An 11,508-nucleotide genomic window follows, 5' to 3' on the forward strand; every position below is an offset into this window, starting at 1 on the left:
TTGATTACTCCTAAGTTAATGGATGAGTGATTAATCTGAAGGATCAAGTATGGAACCAAGTCTAAGATCTTATCCAATTTAAGTGATCAAGGGACTTATGATCACTCAAATGGATGAAAACCTAAGGGAACATGCAATTGGTTCATGAAAAGTTACCTAAAAGGTCTAATTCACAACATGTAATTAATTAATCCAAATTAAATTGATCAACTAATCAATAAGAATAAGGGATCATGCTAATAATCACACCATAAACACATGAAATATGAAAAGTAAATCAAGGTATTAAGAATTGAAAATAATGATGTCACGTCTAATTTCTAAGTAAACATCAAATGAAATTTTAAAAAAAAAATTAGCAATTAAACTCAATTAAAAACTAATCCTAATTAATTGAATTAGAAATTAAATTCTAACAAAATTAAATCCAATGAAGAAACCTAACCTAATGAATTAAATTTAAGTAAACTATCTACTTAAATGTGTATTTTTAATGTTAGAAAAATTATAAATAAATAAAAATGTATTCCAAATCATGGGGGTAATTAATGAAAAAAGTGACGTGGACATTAAAAGGGCGTTGACCCATGTACATTAGAAGTCCACTTCTGTTTTGTCTTTTCCCTATTTTGTCTCATATATTACGTTGAATCAGGAATGCGTCATGTGAAAAGTTGGCCATGACACATGGCGCAAAACCGTGCATTCTGGATTTTTCTACATTTGTTCATTAATTTTACACACATTCATGAATTTGATATACCAAAATTATTAAATCCAACCAACAATATAAATATTATATATAACCGGACTCGATTTTCGCAAGGAATCCAAATATGCGATCGAATTTTATAAATGAGTCACGAATTTTCAAGAATCAGGCAAAAATGTGAAGAACAAAGTGTATAAAGAATTGATCGATTTAGACTCATTGTAATGATTCGTGAAAATGTAATCATATAATCAGAATCGTGATGAAAAATCGCTTCTAATGATATATTCACATGTAATTAACGATTAAGAATAAAAAATTCACAATTTTCAAGTTTATGTGTCTAATGCCAAAATAAGTGATTAATCTAATAAGCAATTCCAAAGCAGTAGCTTAAATCAATCAACCAACAAACATTTAATAATTCATAGCAAGGGTGTGAAAAATCTAAAAGATTATCGACGGAGTGGAGGTTTGTCCCGGTTAGTATTGAGAATCAGAATGCCAAAAAGAAACCCGAAAAACTTCAAGAATAAGCTCTTTTAATCCAATTAACTTCCAAGATTGATGATTATTTTTTATGACGAATGAATGTAGAAGATGAATCTTGAATGTAAAATATTGATGAATAAACTTGAAGTGATGAACTTTGGATGATGAATGAATATGTAAGATGAATCTTGAATGTAGAATATTGATTAATAAACTTGAATTAATGAACTTTAGATGTTGGTTGTTGATGATAATGTATGAATTGTTGATTGATGATTTGTGGAAATTGGATTGTGGCTAAGTTCCACCATTTTAGAACTTCAATATGAAATTCTAAATGGTGATGAAGATGAACTTTGGTGATGGTGAGCGAGTGAAGAAAAGAGAGAGAATTTGAGAAGAAAAATGGTGGAAAAATAATGGTTAATTGTAAATTTTCTAAGTTAGGTTCGTTAACCCCTAAAATGTGAAAAATGACATGTTTATATAGGTTTTGTAAATGGATAATCACCCTTAGATTCTGATCCAATTAAGAGTTTTATCAATGGTTAAAATTAATTTATTCCTTAGTTGCAGATCACTAATTTCAACTCTTGGATTAATTGTTAAGAATGATTAGGATCGAAGGAAAATTGGATTGAAAGTGGAAATTGGAATTTGTATTAGTTTGGTATTGTGTTAGTTTGGTAGTTAGGGTAGTTAAGGGTTAGTTGAGTAATTGAGGGTTTTGTGAGGAATGAGGTAGTTAGAGGTAGAAGTGTTGGAAATTTGAAGAAGTACCAAGTTAGGATGTAAGGCAAAAAGTCACTAGTAATTAACTTGAATTTTAATGCTTCTGCCTTTGGGTTTTCACCACTTTTGCCTTGGATTTTAAGTGACTTAACTCATGACTTGAAGTGCTTTTGAGAAGTGATTTTGTGTTGAAAATAAACACTTATGAATGGTATAAACTCATGGATCAAATTCTGAATTTTTGGGCATGAATCAATGTTAGAAAGTGTTGAAAAACAAGTATTAAATTTTCTACATAGTGCATAATTTTTCTAAGTTTTTGAGTTTTTCATGACTTTTTCCATGACTTTTTGATGATTTAACTTCATGATATGAATGCCTAACTTGATGTACCTTCTTCATTGTAGCAAAATGAGTATTGTAATGGAATAATGGCCTTGAAGCAACATTGAGAAGTGAAGAACAAGCCATGGAAGTGAAGTTTAATGGAAGATAGAATTTGTTGGAAATTAGCATCATGAATTTCCAATAGAGGAATGAAATCTTCTCTTTATTCCAACTTTGCTCTCTTATTTGAATTAAAGCATCTTCCGAATTAAGTAACAATCATTCCAATTCCCCTGCTAACCACGAATCTCAAATAAAGAGATGATCCACACCACAAGTAATATGGGAAATAAACTCGAATATTTACTGAATAATATCCTCCTCGAAAATTCACTTAAACTAATTAAATCCATTATTACCGTACCTCTGGCCTAAATTCATTACAATATGCAAATATTGATGAATGGCCTAAATGCATGATTGAATATACAAATGTATGCAAATTATTGAAACCATAAGCCATACGAATTGAATGAGGAGGTAAGGAAAATTTTGGGGCATGATAGTATATTAGCATATAAGGTCTGTCTAGTTGAGTTGTAGTATTCAATATTGATCGTTGAGTTGTAATCTCCAATAACGAGTTGTGTGATTGAGAATAAAGTGAGTAGGGCCTCATGTTTAGGAGGATCCATAAATAGAAAGTCATTGGGTAGTGCTAGGAAGAGGCATTATAAACTCAATCCCTAAGTCATAGGTGTGGTTTCACCGAACTGGGTAAACAATTATCGTGTTATTTACTATTTTTCTACTACATCATTTAGTACTTTCTATTATGGTGTTTCTGGTTTAACTTGTTGAATAAGTTGTCCAAGACATCGTGTTCGACATTTATCCCTTAAGGTACAAAATTTCCTATTGTTGCTTTAATTTATCTTCAAGATTTGCAATTGTGTCTACTAAATATAAAACCTAACCCTGAATTGGAGGACTCGTCCATTTGGTGGCCAAATATAAGAAACTTTCATGTTAAAAATGCAGCAGTAATATTGAATTCTTTAGCCTCTTCAGGTATTCATATTGACACATTACTTTTTCCTCTCCTGAAGCTACTTTGGAAATCTTTGCCTCCTACCAATATCAAAGTGTTTGCTTGGAGGATATTGCTCAACAAGATGCAATCATGAGATTAATTAACTAAGAAAGGAATTATAAATGGACAGCATGATCTTGTTTGTCTTATGTGTTTAGGACTAGAAGAAACTTTCATACACTTATTCCTTTTGTGCCAGACAACTACTTAAGTTTGGTGTCGTTTATCGAATTGGATCGGGGTAGTTATACCATTGACGTCTATCTCAATAATTCATCATTTGCAGGGGTATATTCTTTTGATTAAATCTAAGGTTAGTAGGAATTTTTGTCTCCTTTTTTGGATAGTGGTTGTCTGGTCCATTTGGTGAGTTAGGAATGACACTCTTTTTAAGGGAGGTCACAAAGAAGATCTTGAGGTGGTTAATTTGGCTAAAATTATATCTTGGGAATGGTTTGGGGCTATGATTAATGGGTCATTGAGGTGTTATATGCATAATTTGTTTGATGATTCGTTAACTTGATTTCTTATTAATTTCCTGTAACTCATTTGTTTCATCGTGTTATTTTCTTTTTATATGAGTTGAGTACCCCTTGTAGTCATTTATATACAAATATCTTGCTTATCAGAAGAAGAAAAACTCACATCCACCCTATTTTACAATTTCACTTTTATAATCCTTCTTATAATATATAAAAGAATTAGTTTTGGCTCTGTTGGTTTCTTACTATACAAAAAATCTTTAAAAAATAAATAAATATATTTTGTTTATTGGTTGGGTGAGTTTGACTTTTGGTCATACAATTTGAGTTGACTTTAGCTTTTGCCATATGCCACATCATTTAAATAAACGTTAATAATTATTTTACAATTGTCTTCAATGAAATTTGAACTCTATACCTTGAGGTTATAATGTTAAACTATTTTCATTGAGCTAACATCTCAAGTAGGTACCCTTCTTTTAACATATTATATTTATATTTTTTAATAGTTTTTTATAATCTTATTTTAATTTTTAAAAATGAAATTCAATTAAATCTTATTTTTATGTGAACAATCTCATTGCAATTGAAATAATATCAAACACTATAGTTAGAATTTATTTTGATCTTAATTATCAAAATTATGGTTTATGTCCAAAGAAATTGAATCAGGTGGATAAAATTGATATACAATTAACCACAATAGAAAAGCGAACAAAAAGACACTTTAGGATTGTCTTTTCACTAAAAGATGATTATGGTCAAGCTCTCTGATACGCACACGCACAGGGTTGACGCGTGAATAAACAAATTGGAAATTGAAGGTGGGACAAATTGCTAAACATTTATACAATCAACAAAAAGGTACATACATTCAAATCCATTACTCAAACCAACCCGGGGAATATCATAAGCCATACAAGTTGTTGTTGAGGGAAAAGAAAAATAGGGAAAGGAATAAAAAAGTGAGGATGAGACAAGAAAAATATATTAAAAAGGAGTTAGTTGAATATTAAAAAGAGAAAGAGGAGAAAAAGAGGAGGTCAAAACTGAATGTAAAAGAATTAAAGAGGAGAAAGAAAGTCCGAAGAATCTTTTCGTCCAAAATATGTTATATACATTGGCTCAAACTAGAAGGCCAAAGAAAGACAATATGAAAGTTTTTTTGACATTCTCAAGAGATTATAAATCAACATCCTATTTTCAAAATCCTTAGAACAAATTCCCATGTATGCCACGTTTATGAAAAAGACATTGACCAAGAAAAGAAGGTATATTGATGCACACACCATCCAATTAAAAGCCAAATGCAACACCATTATTCAAAGGACTCTACCACAAAATGCAAATGATCTAGGACATGTCAATTTTATAATTACAATAATAACGTTGAATGTTGGAAGAGCGCCCATGGATTTAGGAGCGAGCATCAAGCTCATAAAAATTTAAGTTATCAAGAGAATTGGTGACCGTGAAATTACATAAACAAGAATGATGCTACAATTGGCTGACAGGTCCATAAAGCATCGATCTAGGATAGTCGAAGACGTGTTGGTAAAAGTTGAAAAATTCCCAATCCTAGAAGAATTTGTTGTAATGTACATTGAATAAGATTAAGAAATTCTTCTCATATTAGATAAGCCATTAATGAAAACTGCATGCATGACGATAGACATTGACAATCACTACCACGAAAAACACTTTTTACCTCAGTTAGGAATGGGGTTAACGTTGATTTCTTATGCAAGGTGAGGAAGGGTGTCATGAAAAGTGCGCCAGTTTACCCCTCAGTTGAAATTATATTGAGGGAAAATACTTATTGGTCATGGGTTTGATCCCTAACAAATGCATTTTCTTTTTAATTTTCAGAACTGGATCCCCCTTTTTCCCTCAAATATATTAAATACCGAGGTAACAAATTTCGTCTTACAACCTCGGTTTATTCAAATAAAAGAGGAGAAATCATTGTTATTAATTTTTTAAATTTTTTTTCTAGCATTACAAAACCTATTTAGTCCATTTTTGAAACAAAAATATTATACCTTTTGCTCCTTTCTGTAGTAGAAACAATGTACCAAAATATTCATTATTTACACCAATTGTAGAGCCAAAATGGCACACACATATTCTTTTTACAAAAAAGCAAAAAAAAATGATTAACCAACAAAAGGAAAAACCAAAATGCAAATTCTTGAAGGGTCGTCCAAAAGTTTTCTTTTATGAGAATTTTGTAACTAGTCATTAAACACTTATAGTTTGAAACACATTTGAAACCAATTAGGATAATCAACAACAACATTAAATATTTAAACCATTAATCTCAACAACAACAACAACAACAACAATAACATTCAAACTTCAATCTCAACAATAATAATAACATTCAAACTTCAATATCAACAACAACAACTAACATTTACTCCCCCGACCCACAATAGTGACCCATTTGGAATAAAAGTATCCCAAAATGAATGACTTATTTCAATTTTCAATTCACTTTTCCAATTCTACCCTCTAATTAATATTACTTTTATCATTCTCAATACATGATAAATGGTAATTTAGTACAAATATCATTCTCTCTCTTTCATTTATTTATTTTTCTTAATCTGTATGTCACAAAGAATAACACTTACTTTAGGGGTTTTTCATTTTCATACTTTTACTTCTAAAATCATGCAACATATGTTATCCTTTGACATCTCTACATGTTGGAGAAAAATAAATATTAGTAAAAAGTATACAAATGTAAAATGAATAAATATATATTACTAAGTCATATAAAATATTTACTTACTAGGTTTTCCATATCCCTTCTTGATGATCATAACGAATAGCATGCACATCATCTAAATTATTTTCTTCAGATGAGAGAAACACATTTGTTACGAAAGAAGGGGTCTCAATATTTAAATATTGATTTTCATCACTATAAGGAATATGTTTTCCTTGTAGGATAACTGACCATCTAGTGTTAGAAGGATCAGTGAAATAAAAAAAACTTGTTTTGCTTGGGATACCACGATGAATCGTTCATTCATATTAGCGGCCTTTTCGACGATCAACCCGTGTGAATCATAATTCATCGGGTTCTACACTAGTGTTACTATCAATTTGCACTTAAATAGTACACTTTAAAAATTACATAATCAATCTCCAAAATATTTTTCAATGGCCCCAAAGTACGATCTAGATGCAAGTACACGATTGTTATCTTTGTAACTAGAGAAATACATGGATTCAACTTTCACCATAGCCCCATTATTTTGCATAGTACTACAATCATCCTTCAATTTTATATATGATGAAAGCTTAGTAATGTCGTATGAATTCTAAATTATTACATTAAACTTAGGCATATATGACATCCATGTAATTGTCTTGGATGTACTACTATCTTTAGAAACTCTTTCATCAAACCAATTTATGAAAGTTTTATTGCTTATATTGGATTGATCCTTTGGATTGACTACATTTTAGAAAAACAATAACTTGGAGAAATGTTCAAGTATTCAAGATTGACCTAGCTTGCTAAAGATGTATGAAGCTGCAGAAAGGACACGTGTTGGGCACGATGCTCCAACATGTTGGTACGTCATTCGAGCCTCGTGCAACAGGCACTAGAATGCGGCATTTTGGTGTATGTTCTACAGAAGACGTGTTAAATATTGTATTGTTATTGATTTAACAATATGATTAGGTGATTTTTTTGACAGCTTAATGTAGTTTAATTCGGATTTAAATTTGAATTTAAATTTTAAAAAATCATATCTTGCTAGAGATATTCAAGGAAAAAAATTAAGTATCCAACATATTCTGCATTAATTATAGACAAATTTAAAGATAATATCATAGGAGAAAAACCCAAAGTTACTTTTCTATATAAGGAGCACAAACCTACAATGGAAAGCAAGCACTCCTATTCAAGATCTTAAAGTGTTAGGTTTTGTGTCGTGTATTAACACTAATGCCTTGATAGAATTAATGTAGAATCTTTATGTACATCTCTATGTTTTTGTAACTTGGCATAAAAGGTTTGTCTAGTTGAGTTGTAATCAACATTATTTATGTACACCTCTATGTTTCGAGTAGCTTGTCAAAGAAGGTTTGTCTAGTTGAGTTGTAACATTAAACATTATTTCATCTTGTGAAGATTGAAGTTGATCACTAGGGTTTAATTGTTGTTTGTCTCTGTCATTGGTTTTGTGGCAGAGAAGAAAGTGAGTAGGTTCTCATATTTAGGGGGAGACTCTAAATAGAAAGTAATTGGGTAGTGTTAGAAAGAGGCATTGAACAACAAAATGTTTGTTGTTGCTTGTAAGTCTAAATGTATTAAACTACTAATAGTGAATTTCCTCTATTGGGTTATAGAATCAACCCCTCATACATAGGTGTAGTTTCACCGAACTGGGTAAACAATTGATTGTGTTCTTTCTACTATAATCACTAGTCAGGGTGAAGTTATTTCAATTCTAACATCCAAGCTGTAGGAGTTAGCAAAGTTTGAAAGGATATTGAATAAAGCTCACAACATGTCAAATAGAATTATGGAAGATGAGGAGAAGTCAAAAACTGGTGTTGAATTGCTAAAAGATATACAAATGGAAGATAAGAAGCCAAGAAACTTTGTAGCCAAAAGATTTGACTACAGTCATGTGAATAATAAGGATCACGTGTTCCAGCATCGAGCTCGACATGCGCACCATCGTCGTAAGGGCTACAAGAAATATGATAAAAGACGTCATCATTATGGAAAATATAGGCACATAAGGCCAAATTGTTACAAACTATATGGTTTTCCACAACACCACACGCATACAAGGTTCAAAAGGAATGAAGAGAAGGTTCAAGGTAAGAAGGTATGGAAACCCAAAGTGAAAGGCACAAGTCTTATATCTCATACTTCTCTTAGAGTATCCTCTAGAGAGGATTACTATTTTGATAGTGGATGTTCCAAACACATGACAAGGGAAAGGGCGTATCTTGAAGAGTTGCAACCTTACTCTAACAACTATGTCTCCTTTGGTAATGGTGCAAAAGATAGAATCAAGGAAATAGAAAACCTAGTATATTCTGGTCTACCTAGCCTTGACAACGTGTTGCTGGTGGAAGGTATGACTGCTAACTTGATTAGTATAAGTCAGCTATGTGATTAAGGCCTCAAGGTTAGCTTCAACAAAAAATAATATGACATTTCCAACCAAGATCAAAGAGTGGTTATGAAAGCCTCAAGGTCCAAGGATAATTGTTATTTATGTATATCTCTAAACAGAGAGGATCCCTCAACTTGTTTGGTGAAAAAAGTTGATGAGACCAAGATTTGGAACCAAAAACTTGGTCACCTTAATCTCAAGAGCATGAAGAAGACTATTTCAGATGATCCTATGAAGGGACTGCCTAAACTCAAGATTGGAGACGACAAAGTGTGTGGAGAATTCCAAATAGGAAAGCAGACTAATATGCCCCACAAGAAGCTTTAGCATCTTGCCACCATAAAAATTATTGAACTATTGCATATGGATTTAATGGGGTCTATACAAGTAGAAAGCCTAGGAGGTAAAATGCATGTCTTTATATGTGTGGATGATTTCTCAAGATACACTTGAGTATAATTCATTAGAGAAAAGTCTGACACATTTGAGGTATTTAAATACATATGTTAACTCCTGCAAAGAGAGAAAGTGATTAGAATTGTTAAAATCAGAAGTGACCATGATACTGAGTTTAAGAATTCCAAATTCTCTGAATTTTGTGCTTCATAAGGTATTAACCATGAGTTCTATGCCCCAATCACACCTTAGCAAAATGGGGTGGTAGAAAGGAAGAACGGAACTCTGCAAGAGTCAACATAGTCATGTTACATGCCGAGAAACTTCTATATTATTTATGGGCTGAAGCTATGATCATAAGTTGCCACATTCATAATAAAGCTACCATCAGATCCGGAAACAAAGAAACCTTGTATGAGTTACGGAAAGGGAGAAAACCAAATTTCAATTATTTTCATGTCTTTGGGAGTAAGTGCTACATTATGGCAGATAGAGAACAAAGGAGAAAAATGGATCCCAAGAGCGAGGAAGGTATATTTCTTAGTTACTCTACAAACAGCAGAGCATACATAGTGTATAATAAATGCTCAAAGGTTATGATGGAATTCATTAATATGGTTATTAATGACACACTTGAAGATAAGAAACAAGAAGATGATGAATTTCCTCCTCAACAAACTGATGTCCCAGTCGATGACCCATCAAAGGATTCCGACATTGTGCCTGAGATCACTTATTCTAATGATCTCTAAATCAACAAGGGACCATCAATAAGAGTTTAGAAAGATCATCCCCTATATAACATTATAGGAAATATAAATGAAGAAATGGTTACAAGATCCAGAGAAAGCATTGCCAACTCATTCTTTATCACCAAAATTGAGCCTAAAAGCATCAAGAAAGCATTGACTGATGAATTCCTGATCAATGCCATGCAAGAAGAACTGCGCCAGTTTGAAAGAAATAATGCATGAGAGCTAGTTCCTAGACCTGAAGATGTGAATGTCTTTGGTACCAAGTGGATTTATAGGAACAAATCTGATGAAAGTGGTAACGTGACAAGGAATAAGGCAATATTAGTTGCTCAAGATTATACTCAAATATAAGGAGTAGACTTTGATCAAACATTTTCCCCAATAGCCAGACTGGAACCCGTAAGACTTTTACTTGGAGTCTCTTGCATGTTGATGTTTAGACTGTTTCAAATGGATGTTAAAAGTACCTTCATAAATGGATATCTTCATGAAGAGGTCTATGTGGAGAAAACTAAGGGGTTCACTGATCCCAACTTTCTAGATCATGTGTTCAAATAAAGAAATCCCTATATGGATTGAAGCAATCTCAAAGAGCATGGTATGAAAGACTAACTGAGTTCTTGATCAACAATGGATACAATAGAGGAGGAATAAACAAAACTCTATTCGTGAAGAATGATGAAGGGAAGCTGATGATAGTCTGAATCTATGTAGATGGCATAATGTTTAATGGGATTTAAGATATGGTGGTGCAACATTTTGTTCAACAAATGCATTTAAAGTTTGAAATGAGTCTTGTAGGAGAATTCACATATTTCCTTGGTCTACAAGTTAAGAAAATGGAAGACAATATTTTTGTGACTCAAAGCAAGTATGCTAAGATTACAATAAAGAAGTTTGGTCTTGATAATGCAAGCCATAAGAGAACTCCTTCTGCAACTCACTTGAAGCTCTCTGAGGACGAAAATAGAGTGGATGTAGATCAAAGTCTCTACCTAAGCATGATAGGAAGTCTGCTATATCTCACAGCTAGCAGACCCAATATTACATATGATGTATGTGTATACGCTAAGTACCAACATAATCCTAAGGCTAGCCATCTTACTCAAGTAAAGAGGATCATGGAGTACATCATTGGGACTTATTACTAAGGAATATTGTACTCTCATGATTCAAATCCTATTCTAGTAGGTTACTGTGATGCAAATTGGGCTGGAAGTGCCGAGGATAAAAAAAGTACTTTAGGTGGATGTTTCTTTCTTTGAAACAATTTGTTTTCTTGATTCAGCCAGAAATATAATTATGTCTCTCTATCTACTGTTGAAGCTAAATACATTGTTGTTGGATGCATTTGTACTCAATTGTT

At 32.2% G+C, this 11,508-nt stretch overlaps 1 protein-coding gene across 1 annotated transcript; it reads left to right on the top strand.

Annotated features, from left to right (window-relative positions):
* The first annotated feature begins 8,385 nt into the window (after positions 1–8,385).
* On the top strand, positions 8,386–10,139 carry LOC127136771 (uncharacterized). Its single transcript, XM_051063292.1, has 2 exons — positions 8,386–8,950; positions 9,877–10,139. Exons 1-2 carry the CDS (start codon positions 8,386–8,388, stop codon positions 10,137–10,139), a joined length of 828 nt encoding a protein of 275 aa, XP_050919249.1.
* Positions 10,140–11,508: the final 1,369 nt, after the last annotated feature.

This window comes from Lathyrus oleraceus, chromosome 4, assembly GCF_024323335.1.
Source record: "Lathyrus oleraceus cultivar Zhongwan6 chromosome 4, CAAS_Psat_ZW6_1.0, whole genome shotgun sequence".
In the NCBI taxonomy this organism is placed as follows: domain Eukaryota; kingdom Viridiplantae; phylum Streptophyta; class Magnoliopsida; order Fabales; family Fabaceae; genus Lathyrus; species Lathyrus oleraceus.

Bases quoted from the DNA above. Each gene is read 5' to 3' on its own strand.
- LOC127136771 (XM_051063292.1), top strand. From the start codon at position 8,386: ATGGAAGATGAGGAGAAGTCAAAAACTGGTGTTGAATTGCTAAAAGAT. The intron at 8,951-9,876 runs GTATGACTGCTA...ACATTATGGCAG, and splicing joins CAACGTGTTGCTGGTGGAAG to ATAGAGAACAAAGGAGAAAA.